Raw genomic sequence first — 26092 nt, 5'->3', positions numbered from 1 at the left:
CCAAGTTGTCGCGCCCAGATGTTGGATAACAAATAAAGAATTGAGTAAAAGGGTAAAAAAAAACTGTTAGGCTATATCTCGAAACGGAATCGAAATAAAAGAATTTAAACATCTATTAGTTCTTTTATCTTACTTTTAAATATTGTTATTTCGAAAGAAGGGCATTTATCATTCTGACTGTGACGTCACGAAGATTTTAAGATTTTTGCGGCGCGTGCGTGCCGAACACGCGTCCACGTGCTTATTCGTCTTCATTCCCTTCCCAGTTCGACCAGTGGTAACAGCCTGAAGTGGATACTGTCTTCGCCAGGTGAGAGCCCATTCGCACCTTATTTACATCTTATTTTAATGGCCGATCAAAGTGTATTTGATAATGTAAGTGTTTTTTTTCCTCCCTAAAAATTTCCAAATTAAACAATGGCAAGCATTGATTAGTAAAACTGTAAATTTCGATTCTTTCCTCTTACCTTCGTTAGTAATGCGAAAAATTTTGATATAAATAATTTGTCTTAGACATATTTGCGATAAACAATTCTATTTAGAGGTCGCCAAATAAACTTCTGGTTGTGCTACGTGATGAAAATGTTCTTATTTCGCATGCTCCCACGTTGTGAATTTGATTGTTCCATTTACAATAGTTCTAATTTAATGCATTAAGTGGAATTAGCCTAATCCAAAAATAATTTAAAATATAAAATAAACGCTTCACAGATTAAGTTAAAACTTTTTAATATTTCCCTATAATTACCTATAAGCTTAACTGTTCAGCTACGCTTGAGACTGGATCCATTCACGAGTAAGAAATTAAAAATAAATTTAGTGTGTATTACTTCTTTAAATACTAAGTTTATGTAAATGATTTTGTAAATAAATTTTTATCTATAAATCCGTTAACTTATGTAATAATTTGTTTTTAAAATAAATGAATTATCACAATTAATTATGTATACATAGTTACTATTTATATAAATTTATTTTATTCTTATTTTTAAGGATAAAAAAAGAGATCTAAATAAAAACTCGTTGAGCTTACAACAATTTTCATTGGTTAATATACAATAATAATAATAATAATAATAATAATTGGCTTTTTAAATCATTTTTGAATTCTCTTTTTAGAAGTTCCCAAATTATTTTTTTCTAGATTTTTGTCTAGTACAGAAAAGTTAGATCGAACTAATTTTAATTCCATTTTAAAAAGCTATAAATTTCTTAAATTAGTTTCTTGTAAAACGGATTATCTCTATTCTCTCTTGTGTCAATTAGTGCGGTTGGCTGATATGAGCTAATTATCCTAGTGGTTTCCGATTTATTCGGTTATAAATCATCCTATCTAATTAATTTGTTTTCCACTAGAGGGCAGCGGTTGCCGAGAGTAGGCTACTCGTTAGTGTCCTGTCATAAATTTTCCAGCGAACAATGTCCAGTTGTGAAATACTTTCGGATGATCCTCGTTAGTGATTCGAAACCAATTGTGCTAAGTCATACGAGTCAAGTCATTTCATACTTATTTTTTTTTTTTATTTATCACAATAACCAATTGTTGCTGACAATATCCATTAAAATTCTAGTTATTATTATTTTTTTAAAGTAGGCTAATTATTTTACTATAACGTATTTAATATATTTGGCCATTGAGTTTAGATCTTTCTCAAATTTTTTTTCTTTTAGGCATAAAATAGGATTTCTATTCCGAGAAAACTAATTTTTAAGGAGAGCCATCATCAAAACAAATGAGACATTATTAGAAATAATTAAAGGCAGGCGAATTATAGGATGAAAAGTGCTGTGAGATCTTATAAGAAGTTATACGTTTAAAAGTATAAAGGGAAATTTCGTAGGAAACTTTCTTCACCTGTAATCAAAACAGTAACAGATATATTTAATCAAAACATATCAACAGTCCTAGAGATAATCGTTTATTAAAATCAGAGCAATTTTTTCTTTATTATTTAATAAAGGATGCAGCAATAACCATAAATAAAAATGAGGAGGGATAACTTTTGTTTAACATCCCACTTTCTGCATTCTGCCTCGGGCTTCTTATCTCCGGAAACTCGTTTAAAATTATTTCTTTTTCATGTTTAATAAGATAAATTAATTATTTTCTCTCAAAAACCGTATTAATTTTTGTATGTAAAAATACGTAAAATTTTTTATTTACATTAATTTATACATTCTATTATTTACTTTTCATCCAAGTTGTATCGATTACAAGGAAATGACTTTTTTCACTAAATTAATAGATGCAGAGATTTTATTTGAATAAATATTACGGTGATTTTATGAATGATATAAAGAAACAACACAACTGAAAGCAATTTTTGATGATAAAAATGTATTATTCTTTTTACGTTGACATATTTTTATATTTCCATTAATCCGAGAGATCAAAATATGAAGAGAAAAATAATTAAAAAGAAAATTTCTTTCTCAAATATAATAGAGGAAATTGTTTCCATCATTTCATCATATTTTCTTGATTTTTTTCCTATACTTTTTTATACAAATTAAAACATATTTAAAAAGAATTACGATTTATTTATTTCATCATCGAATTATCGATGTAGTACTAATTACTTGAAGTTATTGCAAAATATCTCCCCCCCCCAAAAATCAAGTTGAATACTCCAAAATGGAGAAGTTTAATTGATTTTATTTTTATATTTATTTATTACTAAAAAATTAGAAAGGAATTTCTCTCTTAATAACTTGATTTCACTTATTAACATTTGAAAATAATAAGGTATGGTTCATCCTATTGAGATAATGATGCCACTTGTCAATTAATTTGTCTCTCTCGAAGATTTGAATGAAATAATTAGACTGGACATACTCCACTTCATCTGCAATTTCAATTTTTTCTTTCCCCCTTTTCTAAATTAAGAGAGTTCATATGTTAATCTTTCATTATCGTTTCGAAATTTAATTATAAAATAATGCTATCTCGTATTTGTTAAGGTTAAAAAAATTAATTAATTAATTGAAGTGTTTTTCTTGAAATTTTCGGGCTTAAAATGAAATTTGTGAAATGCACTTAACGAAAAATCGATTAAACTGTCGAATTCTTTAGTATTTATAGATTTAGAATTGTCTCTAAATAAATAATTACTTAAAAATTCATATAATAATAATAATAATAACATTATTTAGTCAAATAGCATAAAAACGCCAGAAAGTTTCTGGAAAACGATCTGGTAGAGTAGAAAAATTTATTAATTAAATTCAATTTCTCTCGATAGATGGCGGCACGCATATGACCATTATACTTAGAAAAATAAGGGAGTCGATCGTAATTTATAAGGTTATGACTTGTTATAATTAAAAATCTATAATTTATTAAAATAAAGGTTTAAAGAAATTTTTATGAAATAAATAAATTAATTACTAAAAATTAAAGTGTTTTATACACCAATTTATTATTTTCATGTTGATGCGAGATTTATTTACGTATTTTTTTTATTGTAACACACAGAACAAATAGCCACGAAACCTATCACACGTGTATAATTCTTCTGCAAATCGGAAAAAGAATAACAATGAATAATATAATTGTAAAGTATAGATAAGTGAAAAGTTCAGAGTTTAATTACAGAAACTTCTGGACAATGGAGACGTGACGGTTCCTGTCCGTGTTTTATTTTTATCTCCTCCTCACCTTTCATTTGAGAAATATGCAAATCTTCCTTTTATTGACAATATTAAACCTACGCTACCATCTCGAACTGTGTATAATTCCTATAATTAAACGTGTGTATTTCTCTGTAAAGATTGAGAAAATGATTTGGAACGTAACTTTAAAAAAAGGTAAATCATTCTTCCCCCTTTTTTTTATTTGTATAATGTATAAAGTTTATTAACATAGACTAGTTGGCGTCACTGCTGTATTAATCTTATTAATTAGAATATAAATTGAAACAGATTGCGATCGAATGATCTTTTTTGTTTTTTCTTTTCTTTTTTTTTTTATAAGTTTAACGTCGCATCTTCCGAGAATGTTGCAATTTTGGTAACGCGTGAATGAGCCCTTCCTAATCTAAACTTATTAGCATTTAAGTTAGAAGGTTGAGTAGTTGCCGTTTCTTCTTTTTTTCGTGCCACTTCGACGAATAAATAAATCGCTTAGAAACTTTATATTTGTAGTAATCAAATTAATTTCATTTGAAATAAACTATTCTTGCCATTCCTCGCCCGGTGACACACAGTTTTCGGTCAGAAAACTTTCTCGATTTCCAAAATTGATATAAATGATAAGAAAGGGCAGTGTCATGTGTCATTTATAACTTCAATTTTCTGAGACTTTCTCGATTATTCTGAAGTAGTTTGGGTTATCTTTTAAAATATTATAAATTGCTTTAGTTATTGGATACGGATTTTTGAGTAGTCACATACGATATAGATAAAATTTTATCAAAATTAATTACAGTACTAGATAAAGAATTACAAAGTGAAACAGAATGATGGTGTCTGTTTGAATTCTTGGAATTATTTTCTACTGTAAAGAGTAATTATTAATAGTCAATTATTTTAAAATTAATGAAATCGTGCGCTCATTATGAGTTATTGTATGTAAATAGAGTTCTATTTTTTTGAAGTAGTCTAAAGTTTAAACAATGCATTGACACGTTTGACCTAGCTTCGAAGGGTACTTTTACACGGTTTCTCTTAACCGTGGACAGTTATTTTGATGAACTGTTCGATGCTTCGTGTCAAGGTCACTTTCGGAACAAAAAGATAAAGAAATAAATAAAACAAAACAAAGCTCACTTGTGTATCAATTGTCTTCTGTTGAAAATCAATATTCATAAAATGCCTTTACTTAACTATTAAATTTAAAAAAATAATAAATATTTTAAATTATAATGTTGCACTTAGTGATAAATTGAACTTTGATATGAAATAATTTAATTTTTAATATGTTTTTTTTTATTAGAATAGAATAGAAAAAATAAAAATTCAATTTCAAATACATATATTTCATGTTGTTTATACGAGAATTAAAATAATAGGCTGAAGTCTATCATTTTACTAATAAAATATTGTTGCAATTCACAATTAATCTGCCAAGAAATATTTTATTTATAATATAGTATATATTATTTTATATATTTATATGTAAATAGACAATAAAAAGACTTGTTCTGGAAATGAAGAGAAACAAATATAGGCCTACAGTATATATAAACTACCCTAGTCAATTTAATGTTATTGAGAGGATTTTAAAATATAAAAATATCTTTCTAAATCGAACTATTAATAAGAAATTTAATTTTAAAGTGCGCTCAAATGTATAATTTCTGGTTTAGCCTGGTTTATGTATTATATAAGCTGAATGAACTATAGCATAAGGCCTTACGTTACGAGGGGCCTCGTTCTATTATAAAAGACAGTTTATATATATTGCCCATTATAGTGAAGGAGGACATCTTGTACGTTATAGCATAGGGCCAAAAATCCGGATCTGTATCATTTATTTATGAATTTTGTGCATTTAAAACGTGCGGAAGGAATTGACGCAATAGTACAATAACACGTCTATTTGACAACACAAAGAAATATTAATTAGAAAATATATTGAAAAATTAACTAATTATAAATCAATTCTTTCGACACTTAAAAAAAATAGTATATTTTATTTACACCCCAATAACACTTATATAGGAAAAATCATCTTTAAAATATCGAAAATATTTTAGCTTACCTCATTATATTAACCATTTAGAAAATTATAAATAAAATAATTTTATTGAAAGATTTAATTTGTTGTTGTTTTTTTAAATAGAAAGATAATTAATTTCGCTCTTTGATAATTTATCGTTACCAAGAAACAAAAATGTATGATTAATGGTTATATAAGTTAACTTGAGTTAAGATTGTTTACGATTAAATTACTAAATTATATTAAACAGAAGACGGGCTCAGTCAAAGAATCAAAACTAATTTACTATTAATTATTAGATGACATTTAATTTCCTCCTCCTTGTTTTTTAGATGACAGAAAAAAATTGATTGTTTTTAACAATTTTCCAGCTTTTTTTTTTCTTTAATTAGCCTATTCTGCAGATTACAGAAAAGAAATTAGAAACTGGTCTTTGGATGCGATCGACTTAAAAGTCCGAGTATATTGGGGATTATCGCTTAGGTACGATGACCTTTGTCGATAGATAACTACACGTTTCTGGTTTTCCACGCCCGAAAATTTCAATTTTCTCCTACCAACTACCAAAGATGTGTATAAAAACGAGTCCTTTTGTGAAGATTCCCCCCTATCCTTTATCTTTTATCATGGAAGGCTGATTGAAATGGGTACAGATACTAATTTTAATGGCAATTTCGTGAAAAAGCTTTTCGGTTTCCGCGAAACACAATATAATAAGAAAGTTAATTAATTCCATCTTCCTGGAAAATAATTTTTCTATATTTCGATTAGTTCTTATTATATTTGATAGATGGCGACACGAAAAAACAACACTAGACAGTTGTTGTTGTTGCCTCGAGTGTTTCGTATCGAATAATAATAAGTTTTATAATTGAGTGAATGCTGATAGATCGGAGGAAAAAAGTCCTATATAATATTATCCTGCGTAATTGATAAAGTGTAAATTATTAAAATTAATGTTTCCCAGTGGCGTAGACATCAGTTGATTATATTTTTCTNTATAATTTCTAATAGTTGATTTCTAAATTTTAATTATGAGTGAGTAAGTTTACAGCAAGATTTATGTAATGTGATTTATTGTTAAATCGTAAATAAGATAAAAGATATTGACTTGTACTGAATTTATTATAACTTACAGTAAAAAAATAAGTAAAGAAGAAAATTAAAATCAGCCTTAACTTTCAATAATAAATGTAGGGTCAAGCAAACGTTATATAGTGTAGTGTATAAGCTATAAAGTTACTTTTAATAAGAAAATAGCGAGCAGTATTTTATTTTATTAAACTTTGATGGATGACAAAGTTTAAAGTGATGAAATAGAGGGAATAAAATATTCAATAAGATATCTGAATGCGATTTAATATGTAATCATTCATAAGAGAAATCAGTTTCGGATGTAACCTTTTCCTTTTTTTTTTCATTTGATTTTTAATATATTTATGTACGGACTTGAACATAATTTAGGTTATGCAGTATGTGACAGTTCAGTGTTTACATTTTATATTTGAATTTACACATTTCTCATTTAAAAAAAATCACTTATTTAGCTGCGATAAACGTTAAATTGATGGCCCAGATTGTTGTTTATGTAATAATTTAGGTAAGTCGAAGAGTTTAAATTTAAAAATCAGAGAGAGAAATTTAAGTTTTATGCATTATAAATATCTGAGAATATATAATTGATTTCACGTAAAATATTTGGCGTAATTGGGCAGGGTAATATAGAAGTTTATAGGCGACTTTCATCCAGCTGTGAATTGACAATGGATGATGATGATGATATAAAATATGGCTAATTGGACCGCTGTTTTTAAATTGCAGATCTATAGATTCTTGCTGTTTTCCGTCCGTCCGTTATTTGTTAATAACGTGATTTTTTTTAAAATTAAAATATGATTGAAAATTGCAACCGACATTGTCACAATAATTCGGCGTTTGCTAGATATTATTTCTAGCATTTAAATTCGAATCTGACGATCGAATTTAAATGCTATCACTTTTTATGATTTTATTAAATTCTTTTGATTAATTCTAAGAAGTAATTACGTAATAAGTTTTAAAAATATTTGGGGGGAAAAAGTCAAAATTGTTGAAATAAAAATGTGAATATGATATTAGCTCCGTCATTCATTCATAACTGTTTCCATTCCTACAATTGCGCAACGAGATATTTACACTTCAATAATGACACTTAATAATAGGTTACTGGTTGACTGATAATTTAAGTACGTTCTCCCTTAATTTCTTTTTAAGTTTCTTTCTTTTACGTTATTATCTTTCGGAAAGAAAACTTTCACATGCTTTTTTCAACCTTTTGGTTTACAACTGATTAAAGATAAGTTCTTAAAAATCGATATTCTAAAGGACATAGAAATTATTATACTTTGACGGTCGAATACCTTTTTTTAAAAAATAACTTTTATAAACTAAATTTAGCGCTAAACTTAATATATTTTTATTAATATAAAATTAAGATTTAATTTAAAAAGTTTATAATGAAAATTTTTTATATGTGAAAAGATGGGTCAGTGCAAAAAGTTAATTTAAATTCGACAATTAAGCGAATCACACGATACTGTGGGAAGCACGATTCTTTGTAAAGGTTATTATATGAAGTAATTAAATATTCGGCGAGAATTAAATTCATTATTTTATTAATTTAATATTAACAAACATGCCTACATTATTTAAATAACTTTAAAAAAAATAATAATAATAATTTGTTTCGTCCTAATTAAATCGTAATGAATTATGTTTTCATAAATAATTTAAGCGTTAGTGAAACGTTTTAAAGAAATTTAATTAATATTACTCGTAACAATATAATTTTAAACGTGTTTTATTTATAATTAATCTAGAATATTTCATGGAACAGTTATTCTTGGAATAATTTCGTGTACGCATACATAATCGAATGTTTTGTGTTGTCGAGATATTTGTGGGTGGACGGGAAATTGGTTCTTACAAAATGAATTTTAAAACGTATAAAAATTCACGTCACTCGAATGCATTGTTCTTCGCCAAGTTGTCGCGCCCAGATGTTGGATAACAAATAAAGAATTGAGTAAAAGGGTAAAAAAAAACTGTTAGGCTATATCTCGAAACGGAATCGAAATAAAAGAATTTAAACATCTATTAGTTCTTTTATCTTACTTTTAAATATTGTTATTTCGAAAGAAGGGCATTTATCATTCTGACTGTGACGTCACGAAGATTTTAAGATTTTTGCGGCGCGTGCGTGCCGAACACGCGTCCACGTGCTTATTCGTCTTCATTCCCTTCCCAGTTCGACCAGTGGTAACAGCCTGAAGTGGATACTGTCTTCGCCAGGTGAGAGCCCATTCGCACCTTATTTACATCTTATTTTAATGGCCGATCAAAGTGTATTTGATAATGTAAGTGTTTTTTTTCCTCCCTAAAAATTTCCAAATTAAACAATGGCAAGCATTGATTAGTAAAACTGTAAATTTCGATTCTTTCCTCTTACCTTCGTTAGTAATGCGAAAAATTTTGATATAAATAATTTGTCTTAGACATATTTGCGATAAACAATTCTATTTAGAGGTCGCCAAATAAACTTCTGGTTGTGCTACGTGATGAAAATGTTCTTATTTCGCATGCTCCCACGTTGTGAATTTGATTGTTCCATTTACAATAGTTCTAATTTAATGCATTAAGTGGAATTAGCCTAATCCAAAAATAATTTAAAATATAAAATAAACGCTTCACAGATTAAGTTAAAACTTTTTAATATTTCCCTATAATTACCTATAAGCTTAACTGTTCAGCTACGCTTGAGACTGGATCCATTCACGAGTAAGAAATTAAAAATAAATTTAGTGTGTATTCTTTAAATACTAAGTTTATGTAAATGATTTTGTAAATAAATTTTTATCTATAAATCCGTTAACTTATGTAATAATTTGTTTTTAAAATAAATGAATTATCACAACTAATTATGTATACATAGTTACTATTTATATAAATTTATTTTATTATTATTTTTAAGGATAAAAAAAGAGATCTAAATAAAAACTCGTTGAGCTTACAACAATTTTCATTGGTTAATATACAATAATAATAATAATAATAATAATAATTGGCTTTTTAAATCATTTTTGAATTCTCTTTTTAGAAGTTCCCAAATTATTTTTTTCTAGATTTTTGTCTAGTACAGAAAAGTTAGATCGAACTAATTTTAATTCCATTTTAAAAAGCTATAAATTTCTTAAATTAGTTTCTTGTAAAACGGATTATCTCTATTCTCTCTTGTGTCAATTAGTGCGGTTGGCTGATATGAGCTAATTATCCTAGTGGTTTCCGATTTATTCGGTTATAAATCATCCTATCTAATTAATTTGTTTTCCACTAGAGGGCAGCGGTTGCCGAGAGTAGGCTACTCGTTAGTGTCCTGTCATAAATTTTCCAGCGAACAATGTCCAGTTGTGAAATACTTTCGGATGATCCTCGTTAGTGATTCGAAACCAATTGTGCTAAGTCATACGAGTCAAGTCATTTCATACTTATTTTTTTTTTTTATTTATCACAATAACCAATTGTTGCTGACAATATCCATTAAAATTCTAGTTATTATTATTTTTTTAAAGTAGGCTAATTATTTTACTATAACGTATTTAATATATTTGGCCATTGAGTTTAGATCTTTCTCAAATTTTTTTCTTTTAGGCATAAAATAGGATTTCTATTCCGAGAAAACTAATTTTTAAGGAGAGCCATCATCAAAACAAATGAGACATTATTAGAAATAATTAAAGGCAGGCGAATTATAGGATGAAAAGTGCTGTGAGATCTTATAAGAAGTTATACGTTTAAAAGTATAAAGGGAAATTTCGTAGGAAACTTTCTTCACCTGTAATCAAAACAGTAACAGATATATTTAATCAAAACATATCAACAGTCCTAGAGATAATCGTTTATTAAAATCAGAGCAATTTTTTCTTTATTATTTAATAAAGGATGCAGCAATAACCATAAATAAAAATGAGGAGGGATAACTTTTGTTTAACATCCCACTTTCTGCATTCTGCCTCGGGCTTCTTATCTCCGGAAACTCGTTTAAAATTATTTCTTTTTCATGTTTAATAAGATAAATTAATTATTTTCTCTCAAAAACCGTATTAATTTTTGTATGTAAAAATACGTAAAATTTTTTATTTACATTAATTTATACATTCTATTATTTACTTTTCATCCAAGTTGTATCGATTACAAGGAAATGACTTTTTTCACTAAATTAATAGATGCAGAGATTTTATTTGAATAAATATTACGGTGATTTTATGAATGATATAAAGAAACAACACAACTGAAAGCAATTTTTGATGATAAAAATGTATTATTCTTTTTACGTTGACATATTTTTATATTTCCATTAATCCGAGAGATCAAAATATGAAGAGAAAAATAATTAAAAAGAAAATTTCTTTCTCAAATATAATAGAGGAAATTGTTTCCATCATTTCATCATATTTTCTTGATTTTTTCCTATACTTTTTTATACAAATTAAAACATATTTAAAAAGAATTACGATTTATTTATTTCATCATCGAATTATCGATGTAGTACTAATTACTTGAAGTTATTGCAAAATATCTCCCCCCCCCAAAAATCAAGTTGAATACTCCAAAATGGAGAAGTTTAATTGATTTTATTTTTATATTTATTTATTACTAAAAAATTAGAAAGGAATTTCTCTCTTAATAACTTGATTTCACTTATTAACATTTGAAAATAATAAGGTATGGTTCATCCTATTGAGATAATGATGCCACTTGTCAATTAATTTGTCTCTCTCGAAGATTTGAATGAAATAATTAGACTGGACATACTCCACTTCATCTGCAATTTCAATTTTTTCTTTCCCCCTTTTCTAAATTAAGAGAGTTCATATGTTAATCTTTCATTATCGTTTCGAAATTTAATTATAAAATAATGCTATCTCGTATTTGTTAAGGTTAAAAAAATTAATTAATTAATTGAAGTGTTTTTCTTGAAATTTTCGGGCTTAAAATGAAATTTGTGAAATGNGTAAAGCTTAACATGCCGATCTTGCCCCGGTCTCCCCTAATTCTACTTCTATCAACAGAATAGTCTACCATAGAAAATATGTGTTTATTATGAAAAATTTTTTGCTTTCGCTAGAAGTTTTCAACGCTGAATGTTCACGAATATATATACAGTATATAATCTCTGAAATAAGGATGAACAATGCTTGCAACTACCTGATGCTGGTATTCTTTATTAAATATTTTTCATTTCATCATTACAATTCTCGTATGCAAATAATAATAATAATTAATAAAATGATGCATTCAATTATAATAATTGAATTGTGTGCATATCTGTTTTATAAAACAATTCCAAAATCTTGGAAAATTGCTAGCAATCAAAATATTCATTTTAAAGTATACTTCGTAGGTTAAACGAGAGAATGTGAAAGAGGCCACTAGATATAATGAAATTCCATACTTCAAATATTTCTCCCGTCCATTTGATAACTGATAGTATTCTATAAACACTGAAGATAAATTCCATCCATTAGTTTAAATGTAATACATAATACATATCAAACTATTTATCAAGAATAAAAAATGGCAGTTTCGCTGAAAATTCTCTACTGTAGCAAAGGCACGAAATAAAATTAATTTATTTTACATTTAAATTAATATTTCATTAATAGGTTTTGACTAAATACCAATTTTTCTCCAAACGTTTTCTATTAATTCTTCATATAACATCGAGTCATTTCCAGAACAGAGAATCAGTAGAGTAAATATCAAGAGTTCTGAAAAGCGAAGTTATTAATTAATTTTAATAAGTTAATTAAATTTTAAATTGTATGCCCTTTATAATAGAGATAGATCTCGAATGTTTCTCGAAAAAGATACTAATTAGAATTTTTTTTTAAATGTATAAATAATTTTCTTTCACAATCTAGAAGTTAAATGAAGTCTTCCCTCTACACGATTTTTTGCCTTTTTTTTAATTTATCGTTTTTACTTCCTCGATCCACTTGTTTGTCGATCGAACTGAGAGAACCAATCATTTGAATCTATCTTTGCTTATTGGCAGAGGTGCCATTGAAGAGAGATACCCAGAATTTCATCTAGTGAAATATTTTTAGGCGATGATAAGAACATTTCCAAATATATAAAAGAAAAACAAGACGACGTAACATTTTCTTTGCCATTTAAAATGCTTTTTGAGAGTTTAATTATTTTCTTAATCTTCTAATTGCTAAAAATTGACTGCTAAAGTTGGCGATTAAAAACTATGGAATTAATGTGAACTAGAATTTCATTTGGCATAGAAATGGTATTTGCTTGAATCGTTGCCAGTTCTATTAGTTTATAGAATTATTATTAAATAGTACTGAAAGTTTGTAGAAGCGTAACGGTTAATTTTGTGGGGAAAATGAATTATGTTATTAGGATTAAATTCGCTTCTGAACTTAAGCAATTTGTTTTTTTATTTTTTTATTTTAATTTTTAGAAAGTCTGAATTTTAGTACACAGCAGAAATCTTCAAATATAATTTTCGAATAAACAGAATTAGTTTGAAATAAGTTGTTGAGAAATTTGATTATCTAGGAATATTTTTCACTTAAGTTAATTTTATGATAGTCTACAAATTAATTTTATGAAAGATTCGATCGATACAGAAGGAATACAAAGGATTTTTGGATTAAGTTCGTCCGTTGAAGTTTAGTTTTTAATTACTGTTTATATAAATTTCTTTGTCCGGATGGCTTACAAAGTTTAATATAATTCCATTAAGTACTTATAAATCCGACCGATGATGAAACGTTACTCGAAATCGTGTCGTACGTCTCCATCAGCTGCTGAGATATCTTCCTTTGTAGTTTGGAGACGGGATTATTTTTCTGGATCGATTTAATTTTTAATTATACTAGAAATNCACATTTAATATTGGCGAACCGTGCAAATCAGAAATCGTATCGAATATATTAAAACAAAAAAGAAAAATAAATAAATAAATAAATTAAAGGTGGACTCGCTGACCAGCGCAACAGGATCATTGTGGAAGATGGATATCCTGCTATCTGTAGATCTCTTTTGTCCTTTGTTACGTACGTGACGTTTAGTATTAAATCCTTTTTCAAATCAACCCATTAGCTTACTAGACACGTTTTATACTAGTGATCAGTGAGTAGGTTCTCCAACTTTTTTCCCCCTATCTCACATTTTATTATTTTAGCAGACATTTGATAATAGCAGAACGCTTTTATTCGACATTTTTCCAAGATTTAGATAAGTGCACGTCTATTAAATAAGGCTATATTCTCAGCGATATATTTGCTTTTTTTCTTTCTTTTCATTTAATTCTTATATACAGTACATTTAGTATACGCGATTAGATTAGATAAGTCGAATCTCTTATTCTGTAAAATTAACTTTAAGGTATTCTTTTTTTTAAATTTATTATTAATAATGTAAAAAAATCAATGATTTAAGTGTAGAAAGTTATAAGTTAGTGGAATTTTTGTTCAGACGTAGTACAACGATTGTGTCAATTGCAGTGATGATACATTAATCTAGAATATTAAAAAAAAAAAAAATTACAAGCGCCGAGATTACGATCTCTTAGCTTATTCCAATTATGAAGAAACTCGTAATCGATAAAGAAGAGTGTTTTGAATGCACTTATCAAAAACATTCACGTGCTTTAAGAAAACAAAAATCGTTACTTCTCGGGAAAATTTGTTTGAAGTTATTCTCTACACGTAGTGAATAACAATTTTATTTTATTTTATTTTTTTATTTGTACAGAAGCAACACATCCAATACGGAGGTAATAAAAAAAGAAGCCACGAGTGGTAATATTTTGTGGCAAAAAGCCTCGGCTCTTCGTCAGTCTCTGCGGAGTTCGAAAAAAACACGTCAGGATGCACCACATCACGTTCGTTCATATAGCGATTACGGCGACGGCCGACTGACGGATGCCAATAGATCTCTGATGTATTATCCAGACCACGTGCCATTGCAAGACCTACGCCGAAACCAAAAGTCGCAAAGGAAATTGACCAGAGACTCCGGCTACGAAACCAGCAGCGGCCAAACCGAACCCGATTATGTAAATAGCGATTGGCTCTCCAACCATGTAACCAATAACTATTATCCTTTAGAAAAGTAAGTAAAAATTTCATTTTTTTCCTCACAAAAATACAAACAAAAATTGTAAATTTAAAAGTGAAAAAAAAACCATAAACGCCTTGACCTAAAAAGTCCAACTTGCACCCATAAAAATACACTTAATTCTCATCTTCTATACGTTTCTTTTCGTTCGCTGTATTGTTATTTAATTATGTTGAATTTTTAGAATGTAAGGCAATTTTTTACGGCAATTAATTTACGTTAACATTGATTGCAATCTATGAATTGCATTTACATTTATAGATCAGTAAAGGCGATTTAATGCTAATTTTAGATAACTTACATAAAAATTATATTTTGCCTTTCGGTTATTTAGAAAGGAAAGATTTTATCCTGTTAAAAAAATCGACATTGAAGTTCTGATAACGAAATTATCTCTTTGTTTTTCGGCATATTAATGCTATTGAAATCAAGCGCCTAGAAATCGCAAGAATCTCTCCTTTTTTTTGTAATTTATTTGCAAAGAAAAATGATTTTTACGGATTTTAAATTCATCCGAACCTTATTTGCCTAATTGGGTTCCGAGAGGCATAAATGGCAATAAAGTTAAAGCGGAAACTAAATTCTGTCGGAATGAACTTAATCTGCGCACTTTTTTTTTTCTTTTTTATTCTTTTAACATAATGAATTTGCATACTTTTATAATTAACTTATTCCACTCGAACATTCCCTTATTTGAAAACCAAATTACTTTTAAATCTGTCCCAAAGAAAATATATAAATATAAAAATATTTAAATTTCGATTTTAGTAAATTATTAACTTAATAAGAAAATATGATGCAAAAATTTTACTCAAAAATTAATTATTAATGGATTAATTGAAGATTAATCCATTAATCTTCAATTAATCCATTACAAATACGTGTGCCGTTCACAGCCCGGCACACGTATTTGTAAAATCTAAGTGACTCGTACAACATGGAATTCATATAAAACGGAATTATCGTGTTATAGGGGAGTCGACTGTATACCGTATATATACTTTTCAAGAAAATATGTAAACATATACTTAAAGTAAACCATCGTTTGATCAATATAATTATTTAAATTAATTATGGTTCTAGAAATCTAATGTAAATTCTGGACGTATCATTAATTACATTATTTGAAAATGATAACGTTCGTTTCCTACAAAATGCTTCCAAATTTTTTTCAATTATATTCTCGTATCTGTAACTAGACTCTGGACTAAAAACATGAAAAATGAAAATGACATTGTCTTATCTCCATCTTCCTGATTAAAACGATTAGACAAAACCGCTATCTGTAGTGGAGAGCCCAATGTCTATAGATCGAAATTCGGTATCCGGATTCGGGGATCATTGAATAACCGATTGAATAGTGTAATTACTAATACAAAATTTCGTTTTCGTCTTCTAACATGAGGTAAGAAATGATTATAATTCTTGTAACAATAGATCTAGTGTGGAGTTAATCAAATATCCGACGACAGATGGCGTAATGCGGTAATTTTTTATTGTATTTGGTATTTAAAATATTATGTTGATGGAAGAGCAAAAATGAAATTACTGAATGATATATTTTACTAGCAGCTTATGTAAACTGAATGCGAATTTTCTAATGGATTAAAATAAAAATAAAAGAAATATTTATAAATAGAAAAATAATTTTCATTTGTCGATTTGTTAAATTAATTACACGTTAATCTCCATGCCAGTTTTCTAAATAATATTCTGATTACTTTCTGATATTCTGAACTTTGAAATTAGCTTGTACATTAGAATAATCAGAAGGGTAATTTTAGGAATTCTGTAATTGATTGCATTGTATATAATGCTTTCATTTTTAAAGTGCTAATTTTAATGTAGGATGTATTTAATTTATATAAGTAAAAGTATATAAATATAATTAATATTTTATTTTTTTTGTTTAAATCTAAGTTGCATTTTATACATTAGAAAATGTTTTAATTACTCATATATATTCTAATGGCTTTCGTATATAAACTCTGTGTTTGTGATGCGAGTTTAGATTGTATTAAATATTCATATATAAGCATAAACTAGAATAAATGTAAAATGAAAATTAGTTTTATTTATTGTAGACAGATGGAGACACAGAGCACGTTTGGATCTTCATATATATTCAGTCACTACAGGAAAATAATCAGAAAAATATATTTTACTTCAAATGCAATTGTTTATATTTAAATTTTGAACATAAAAATATCAAATGAAATATTTAGAATTATAAAAACCGATCTATTAATTGAGAATTATTGTTTGATTAATATTAATAATATGTTTGTTTCCGATGGAATTCGTATTAAAAGCTTTGTTATTACTATTAATTGACTAAATATCAATAGCTTCAAATGCATCATTTTTTTTTATTAATAGATGAAAGTAATGGAAAATAAACAAAAATTCGAATGATTTGCTTAAATTTCATTAATATTCAGATTAATTTTTACATTTATATTATTTGTTTAATGTTTTATTTATATCGATTAAGAGGTTCTTAGATATGAAAATTCACGTTGTGTCTTTGAATTTTGTACGTTTAATTAATGTAAATAAATAATAATAATTAATTTGTTAAAGAAATGAATATAAAATATTGCAAATATTTAATAACTATATCGTAAAAATAATTTAATATGCCGTAAATTAAAATTTATTATATTCCTTTGCCATAGTAGACTTTGGCATTCCGGATATGTAAGAGTCATGGGATGATGTAACACATCTGTCTTCTACCAAAGTCGAATAGCGGCAACTAAATTATCCTAATTATCATTCCTATATAGATTAACTGAAGTTCTTCATACTCGGAATTCGTTTCCTGGATTCTATTGATACTATCGAAAAAAATCAGACTAACTTTTCTTATATATATATAAAAAATGTCTCGTCGAAAAGTGTAAAATCTATAGAGTGAACGTTAATTACAAAACATAAAACTCGAGACGAATCGTCAATTTAACAGAGGATATTCTTACAGCTATGGTACTAAAGTAAAAAAAAAAGAATTAAATTAAGACCACTCAAGACGTCAAAACTGGTATTCGCTCACAAATCCGAACTTGTCTCTAGGGAGCGAGCTTTTCTTTTCGGATAAGTAACAGAAAAATACTAGTTCATTGGAAGATATTGCGAAAAACTAACTCTCGGCGATATCTTGATTCAATATACCTTGTCATTTTGCTATAGTTTCGAAATTATTTTATATAAGCCTAGTTTTATTCTTTGTTAGGACATTTTTCTCTTACTTCCGACTTTTTTTTTTTTCCTTCTTTTAGATGATTCCAGGCTGATTTATTTCAGAAAAAGTTAAGAGTTAACTTTGATATGGTGTGACTTGGTTAATATCCGACTTGCACCTGACACCTGCTCTATAATAAACTACGGAAATTTTTTACATGGTTGATATTATTCTCAAGAGTCAGCTTTGATTACGGATTTAGAAAAAAACTTTGTCAATTTAGAAGAAAATTAATGTTTTAAATATCTTTTTTATCATTTTAAAATTCCTATTAATTATTAAAGTAGATAAAATTTAATATGTGTAATTTTAAATACTTGAAAATGAGCTCTGTTTTGAAATATCCTTATTGATAAACCATTAGGCATATGAAATGGTAATTTTTATTAATAACGATCTATATACATTCTTTTTTCTGCACTCGCTTTTAAGTTAGCATTGATATCGGAATCTTTAAAAGAAAGTTATAACCCTGCTGTATATCCTAATAGATAATTAGACAACAAATATATGCACCAATACACACAAGTAATTAAATATTTTTATAGTACAAATAGAATAATCAACTGCAGATAAATAAGATTTTATAAGCTAATAACAAAATATTGATTATATTACATTTATATAATATACTTCCGTGTATTTGTTTGTGCCCCTTCACAATATACAGTATATTGTTCAGGGCATAAACATAACCATACATAAACATTTCAATGATGGAGAATCTGGAGATGGTCTACATTAGAACGGAAGTACTACCTAATATTTAAAATTTTGTTGGTTATAAGGTGTACAGTACTTCAGCATTGGTTAATCTTCACATATGTGAGATTAATACTTCACATATACATAAGTTATACTATCTATCATATGATTAATATCATGATGTTTAGACTATTTTCATACTATAGTCTTGGAACATTGGTTGTTTTCGACGAAACCACGAACGTTAAATTTTATTAGATTTCCTGAACACTCACTTAATAAGCATTTTGAGATGGCCTTTGTTTATCAGCAGGACAGCACACTTTGCCAAACTGTTCGAATTGTATTGAAGATAAACCCAAAAAAATAGATTGATTTATCCGAAAGCCAAGTCTTATTCCTGATGAAATTCGTTGAAATGAATTGGATGAGCGAGAAGAGTTCAACTAGTCATTGTAGAGGATGCGTACTGATTGATTTCTGTACTCGAATATATAGTCTGTACTTATGTAAATTTCCAATAGCTAACTGTAACGTTAATTGTATAATCAAATACGCTATCATTATTATCAAACGAAATAAACTGGTTGAATAGATGGCAATAATAATTGGAAGAAGTAATGAAAATTATTAGTTTAATATTNTTATTAAAATAAAGGTTTAAAGAAATTTTTATGAAATAAATAAATTAATTACTAAAAATTAAAGTGTTTTATACACCAATTTATTATTTTCATGTTGATGCGAGATTTATTTACGTATTTTTTTTATTGTAACACACAGAACAAATAGCCACGAAACCTATCACACGTGTATAATTCTTCTGCAAATCGGAAAAAGAATAACAATGAATAATATAATTGTAAAGTATAGATAAGTGAAAAGTTCAGAGTTTAATTACAGAAACTTCTGGACAATGGAGACGTGACGGTTCCTGTCCGTGTTTTATTTTTATCTCCTCCTCACCTTTCATTTGAGAAATATGCAAATCTTCCTTTTATTGACAATATTAAACCTACGCTACCATCTCGAACTGTGTATAATTCCTATAATTAAACGTGTGTATTTCTCTGTAAAGATTGAGAAAATGATTTGGAACGTAACTTTAAAAAAAGGTAAATCATTCTTCCCCCTTTTTTTTATTTGTATAATGTATAAAGTTTATTAACATAGACTAGTTGGCGTCACTGCTGTATTAATCTTATTAATTAGAATATAAATTGAAACAGATTGCGATCGAATGATCTTTTTTGTTTTTTCTTTTCTTTTTTTTTTTATAAGTTTAACGTCGCATCTTCCGAGAATGTTGCAATTTTGGTAACGCGTGAATGAGCCCTTCCTAATCTAAACTTATTAGCATTTAAGTTAGAAGGTTGAGTAGTTGCCGTTTCTTCTTTTTTTCGTGCCACTTCGACGAATAAATAAATCGCTTAGAAACTTTATATTTGTAGTAATCAAATTAATTTCATTTGAAATAAACTATTCTTGCCATTCTTCGCCCGGTGACACACAGTTTACGGTCAGAAAACTTTCTCGATTTCCAAAATTGATATAAATGATAAGAAAGGGCAGTGTCATGTGTCATTTATAACTTCAATTTTCTGAGACTTTCTCGATTATTCTGAAGTAGTTTGGGTTATCTTTTAAAATATTATAAATTGCTTTAGTTATTGGATACGGATTTTTGAGTAGTCACATACGATATAGATAAAATTTTATCAAAATTAATTACAGTACTAGATAAAGAATTACAAAGTGAAACAGAATGATGGTGTCTGTTTGAATTCTTGGAATTATTTTCTACTGTAAAGAGTAATTATTAATAGTCAATTATTTTAAAATTAATGAAATCGTGCGCTCATTATGAGTTATTGTATGTAAATAGAGTTCTATTTTTTTGAAGTAGTCTAAAGTTTAAACAATGCATTGACACGTTTGACCTAGCTTCGAAGGGTACTTTTACACGGTTTCTCTTAACCGTGGACAGTTATTTTGATGAACTGTTCGATGCTTCGTGTCAAGGTCACTTTCGGAACAAAAAGATAAAGAAATAAATAAAACAAAACAAAGCTCACTTGTGTATCAATTGTCTTCTGTTGAAAATCAATATTCATAAAATGCCTTTACTTAACTATTAAATTTAAAAAAATAATAAATATTTTAAATTATAATGTTGCACTTAGTGATAAATTGAACTTTGATATGAAATAATTTAATTTTTAATATGTTTTTTTTTATTAGAATAGAATAGAAAAAATAAAAATTCAATTTCAAATACATATATTTCATGTTGTTTATACGAGAATTAAAATAATAGGCTGAAGTCTATCATTTTACTAATAAAATATTGTTGCAATTCACAATTAATCTGCCAAGAAATATTTTATTTATAATATAGTATATATTATTTTATATATTTATATGTAAATAGACAATAAAAAGACTTGTTCTGGAAATGAAGAGAAACAAATATAGGCCTACAGTATATATAAACTACCCTAGTCAATTTAATGTTATTGAGAGGATTTTAAAATATAAANTAAAATATTCAATAGAATATTTTAGCATTTAGATAGTTAAATCAGTAACATTTTAGATAGTTAAATGAAGTTAATATATTATAAATAAACTTGTTTAATCTTTGAAATATTTAAGAAAAATACGATTTACAGCTTTAAATATCATCACTAAAATTAAAACTTAATTACATTTAAGGCATTTGCATAAAAATTTTGAGAAAGTCTAGAGAAAGGTTGTGATTAAAGCGAGAAGTGCAATAACTTTCTGATTCATCGTTTAATAATTTGTTTGAGTTTTGTCATCCCTAGTCCAAAGTTGACGTTGACTCATCATATAACCTGGATTCCAGGACATTTCTTCGAAACGGAGGTGGGTCAGATGTTTTGTTGATGACGACAGATAAGATTCCGTAGACTTTTTAAAACTATTCGACTATTTGCTAGAATTCAGTTGTTGGCAGATGTAGATAGGGAAAGAGCAAAGGTAACTCGATACAGAACCCATATATATCATTGTCTTCCCCTTAAAATAAATTAATGACTTAGTTACAAATATCTTTTACAACTGCACTCTGGAGTGATTTATAGAATTCTCTGCTAACAAATTCAACTCACTAATTTTTTTTTCTCTCGTTATAAAATAATCTTTTGTAGCTATGGCAACTATTTAAGAGATTAATTTTTCAATTTTACGTTGCAAAATAATTTCAATGGCCATTATGATGTCAAGCTTTCTGGTCATTTCTAAGCACATTTTTTTAATGGCTGATTTCGAGTTTCCGTTGTTAACTGAAGCGTAATTTATAACCGAACAAGAAGAGTTTATCGGGTTATATTAAAAACTCTATTATGCTAATTTTAACATTACTCTTCGAACTGAAAAAATTAAAATAAATGGTTTAGAATGAAGTAATAATCTGACTTCTTTACATGCATTCAGTGAATTATCTTTACAAAACTAAATCTCATCGTTATTTTTTTTCTCTTCTTTCCTGTAAAGTTAATGAAGTCGTTAAAATATATCAAAGAATTGGATAAAAATTTTGACATAAAATAAATGTTTACATTTTAAAAAAATAAACTTTAATGTTTTTTTTAGTTTTTAATTACTGTTTANNTAAGGTAACTATAACTCAGTTGAAAAACTCTGCTCAAAAGACAGTTTACAGCAGTATTTATTACACAAAATTTAAGTAAAGCTTAACATGCCGATCTTGCCCCGGTCTCCCCTAATTCTACTTCTATCAACAGAATAGTCTACCATAGAAAATATGTGTTTATTATGAAAAATTTTTTGCTTTCGCTAGAAGTTTTCAACGCTGAATGTTCACGAATATATATACAGTATATAATATTAGAATATAAAAAAGGAAGAATGTTTATCCGTATGAATTTTCAAAATAATTCAAAATTGGTCCATAAATATGCTCCCGAATTTGACTTTTGTTTTGTAGGTTTTTCTCGATTAGTTATATCCGCTGCGTACTTTCAAAATTGACGAATTGAAATTTCGAGGAACGAATTTTATTATTTCATCATGATAGACATTATTAATAAATGATAGGGCTATAATTTGAAAAAAAACTGTAGACCTATAAATTTCCTCTATCGTCCGGCCGTCTGTCGTTCCTTAATCGCGAGAACGGAGTAAGATAAATGAAAGATGAGACCAGATATGGAAACCTTGGGAGCGTGAGGCTCCGATTAACTTTATACAAACTTCCGATTCAAATTGGAAGTCACGTGATAGCAATTCAAAAATTTCCCCGGAAAGGAGTTAGATAGATGACCGGCACGACTCTATTTGTAAAGGAAAAGTATGATTTACAGGGGCAAGCCACCACTAATTTGAAATGGAGAGCATATATTTTAAATTAAATAAATTAAAAATATGAAGAAAAATTGCAGCCCTGCATTGTGACAATGTCACAATAAATAATCGTTCTTTTAATATTTATATTTCTTTGATTCTTAATCCTAAGAAATTGAATTATTCGCGAGTCTTTCAGCATCAAATAATTTCACCATTATGATTTAAAAAAGAATATAAAATTAAAATTGTCGACTCGAAGAGTGAAAAATAAATCATTTGTTACGATCCTAATTGATTTCAAACTACTCTCGAAAAAGTTTTATTGAAATGGTATTTACTATAATTATTAATTTCAAAAACATTAAATTTATTTTATAACTCAAAATATATTTCTTTATATTACTATACGAATTTTTAAAAATTTTAATTTTTAAAAATGAGTTTAGAAGAAATTATTTTATTAGGTTGTCTTTCTTTAATTCTCTTTTCATCCACTAGATGGTGGGACAATCATTAACGAGTCGTCTTTTTTATTTAAAGCATTTTATTTACATACGAAATTATTAATAAAAAGCAATAAATTTATAAAATTTTTATACTTATAATTTAATTAGATTTTTTCTATTTTTTACAAAATTAATTATTAAGTTTTTTACATTGTGATTTTTATTTAGTGGTACAAACATTTTTTAAAATACAATACAATAATCTATTTACTTTAATATAGTTTTAAATTAAAAGAATAGAAACATATTTTTGCAATTCAACTAAAAATATTTTTTAGAAATCTCATTCAAATTCATTATCAAAATTAAATGTTTCCGTTTTGAGTTGAACGCGATGGCTACGATTGACGAAAGACGAAATAACGAGTTATTTTCGCAACGAAATTCGTCGCGAAAATATTTTAAATTAATTACATTATACAAATGAAAATGAATGATTATTGTATATTTTCAATTCATTGTTTCTTAGATTCGTTAAAATTTACATGTCAAGTTAATTAGGAACATCTTAATTACTTTATTGATAAATTTTGTCCTGTCACGAATTTCTTAATCACGATTATTCATCTTGTAAATGAATTTGCGTGAAGACGTTGTAATAATAATAATAATAATAATTATTATTATTATTATTACAACGTCTTCACGCAAATTCATTTACAAGATGAATAATCGTGATTAAGAAATTCGTGACAGGACAAAATTTATCAATAAAGTAATTAAGATGTTCCTAATTAACTTGACATGTAAATTTTAACGAATCTAAGAAACAATGAATTGAAAATATACAATAATCATTCATTTTCATTTGTATAATGTAATTAATTTAAAATATTTTCGCGACGAATTTCGTTGCGAAAATAACTCGTTATTTCGTCTTTCGTCAATCGTAGCCATCGCGTTCAACTCAAAACGGAAACATTTAATTTTGATAATGAATTTGAATGAGATTTCTAAAAAATATTTTTAGTTGAATTGCAAAAATATGTTTCTATTCTTTTAATTTAAAACTATATTAAAGTAAATAGATTATTGTATTGTATTTTAAAAAATGTTTGTACCACTAAATAAAAATCACAATGTAAAAAACTTAATAATTAATTTTGTAAAAAATAGAAAAAATCTAATTAAATTATAAGTATAAAAATTTTATAAATTTATTGCTTTTTATTAATAATTTCGTATGTAAATAAAATGCTTTAAATAAAAAAGACGACTCGTTAATGATTGTCCCACCATCTAGTGGATGAAAAGAGAATTAAAGAAAGACAACCTAATAAAATAATTTCTTCTAAACTCATTTTTAAAAATTAAAATTTTTAAAAATTCGTATAGTAATATAAAGAAATATATTTTGAGTTATAAAATAAATTTAATGTTTTTGAAATTAATAATTATAGTAAATACCATTTCAATAAAACTTTTTCGAGAGTAGTTTGAAATCAATTAGGATCGTAACAAATGATTTATTTTTCACTCTTCGAGTCGACAATTTTAATTTTATATTCTTTTTTAAATCATAATGGTGAAATTATTTGATGCTGAAAGACTCGCGAATAATTCAATTTCTTAGGATTAAGAATCAAAGAAATATAAATATTAAAAGAACGATTATTTATTGTGACATTGTCACAATGCAGGGCTGCAATTTTTCTTCATATTTTTAATTTATTTAATTTAAAATGCATGCTCTCCATTTCAAATTAGTGGTTTGCGCCTGTACATCATACTTTTCCTTTAACAACAGAGTCGTGCCGATCACCTATTAACTGCTTTCTGGAAAAAACATTTGAATTGAAATAACGTAACTTCCGGTAAAAACCGGAAGTTCATATATAGTCATTCTGGGCTTCCTCCCCTAAGGTTTCCGTATCTGGTCTCCAATTTCTTCATATCGCAGCCCAATTAAAATATATAATACACGATGATCATAATTATTTATCTGTATAAGATGGAATCTTAAATTAGTGAGAAATACATTTTTTAGATTGATTTAAATTTAAATAACTTAGATATGTAAGGAATAGTTTAATTTTGTTATTATGTTATATATTTCACACATATACTGGACTTATACATATAATTCCAGTTAATAAATTGTCTCTTTGCCAAATTTCGTGTCATAATTTCGAAAATAAAGCAATACTCTTATTTCTGACTGGTTAAGAAAACAAAACTCATTCGTTCGATAAAGATAAACAATTATTTCACTTAAAATTTAAATTAAAAATACGCGAATGCGAATTTTCTGAATATATTTTGATTTTGTAACAACAGAATTAAACAGTGAATTAATAAAAAAATTAATTTTATTTTCTTCAAATATTCATTTATTTAAAGTTTTAAAATTTAATTTATTTTAATTATTTTGAAATTAATTTTAACAATTTTTTAATTATTTTAAGGCACTACAGAACGGCAAACATTTAAAGTTAGAGAGCTGCCATCTGTTGTGAAAAAATGATATTT

At 27.0% G+C, this 26092-nt stretch overlaps 1 protein-coding gene across 4 annotated transcripts in view; it reads left to right on the top strand.

Annotated features, from left to right (window-relative positions):
- Nucleotides 1–26092, top strand: part of LOC111639241 — a 230629-nt gene that overhangs the window by 131144 nt on the left and 73393 nt on the right. For all 4 annotated transcript variants that reach the window (XM_023385052.1, XM_023385053.1, XM_023385054.1 and 1 more), the window contains one exon: nt 14471–14830. In XM_023385052.1, the coding sequence (XP_023240820.1) occupies nt 14471–14830 (360 nt within the window). The remainder of the gene's footprint in view (nt 1–14470; nt 14831–26092) is intronic.

Source organism: Centruroides sculpturatus, unplaced genomic scaffold (assembly GCF_000671375.1).
Source record: "Centruroides sculpturatus isolate CEXI.00-Female unplaced genomic scaffold, Cexi_2.0 scaffold1119, whole genome shotgun sequence".
NCBI classification, from domain to species: domain Eukaryota; kingdom Metazoa; phylum Arthropoda; class Arachnida; order Scorpiones; family Buthidae; genus Centruroides; species Centruroides sculpturatus.
The sequence above is the reverse complement of the archived record's forward strand: the minus strand, read 5'-3'. Positions and strand labels throughout refer to the sequence as shown.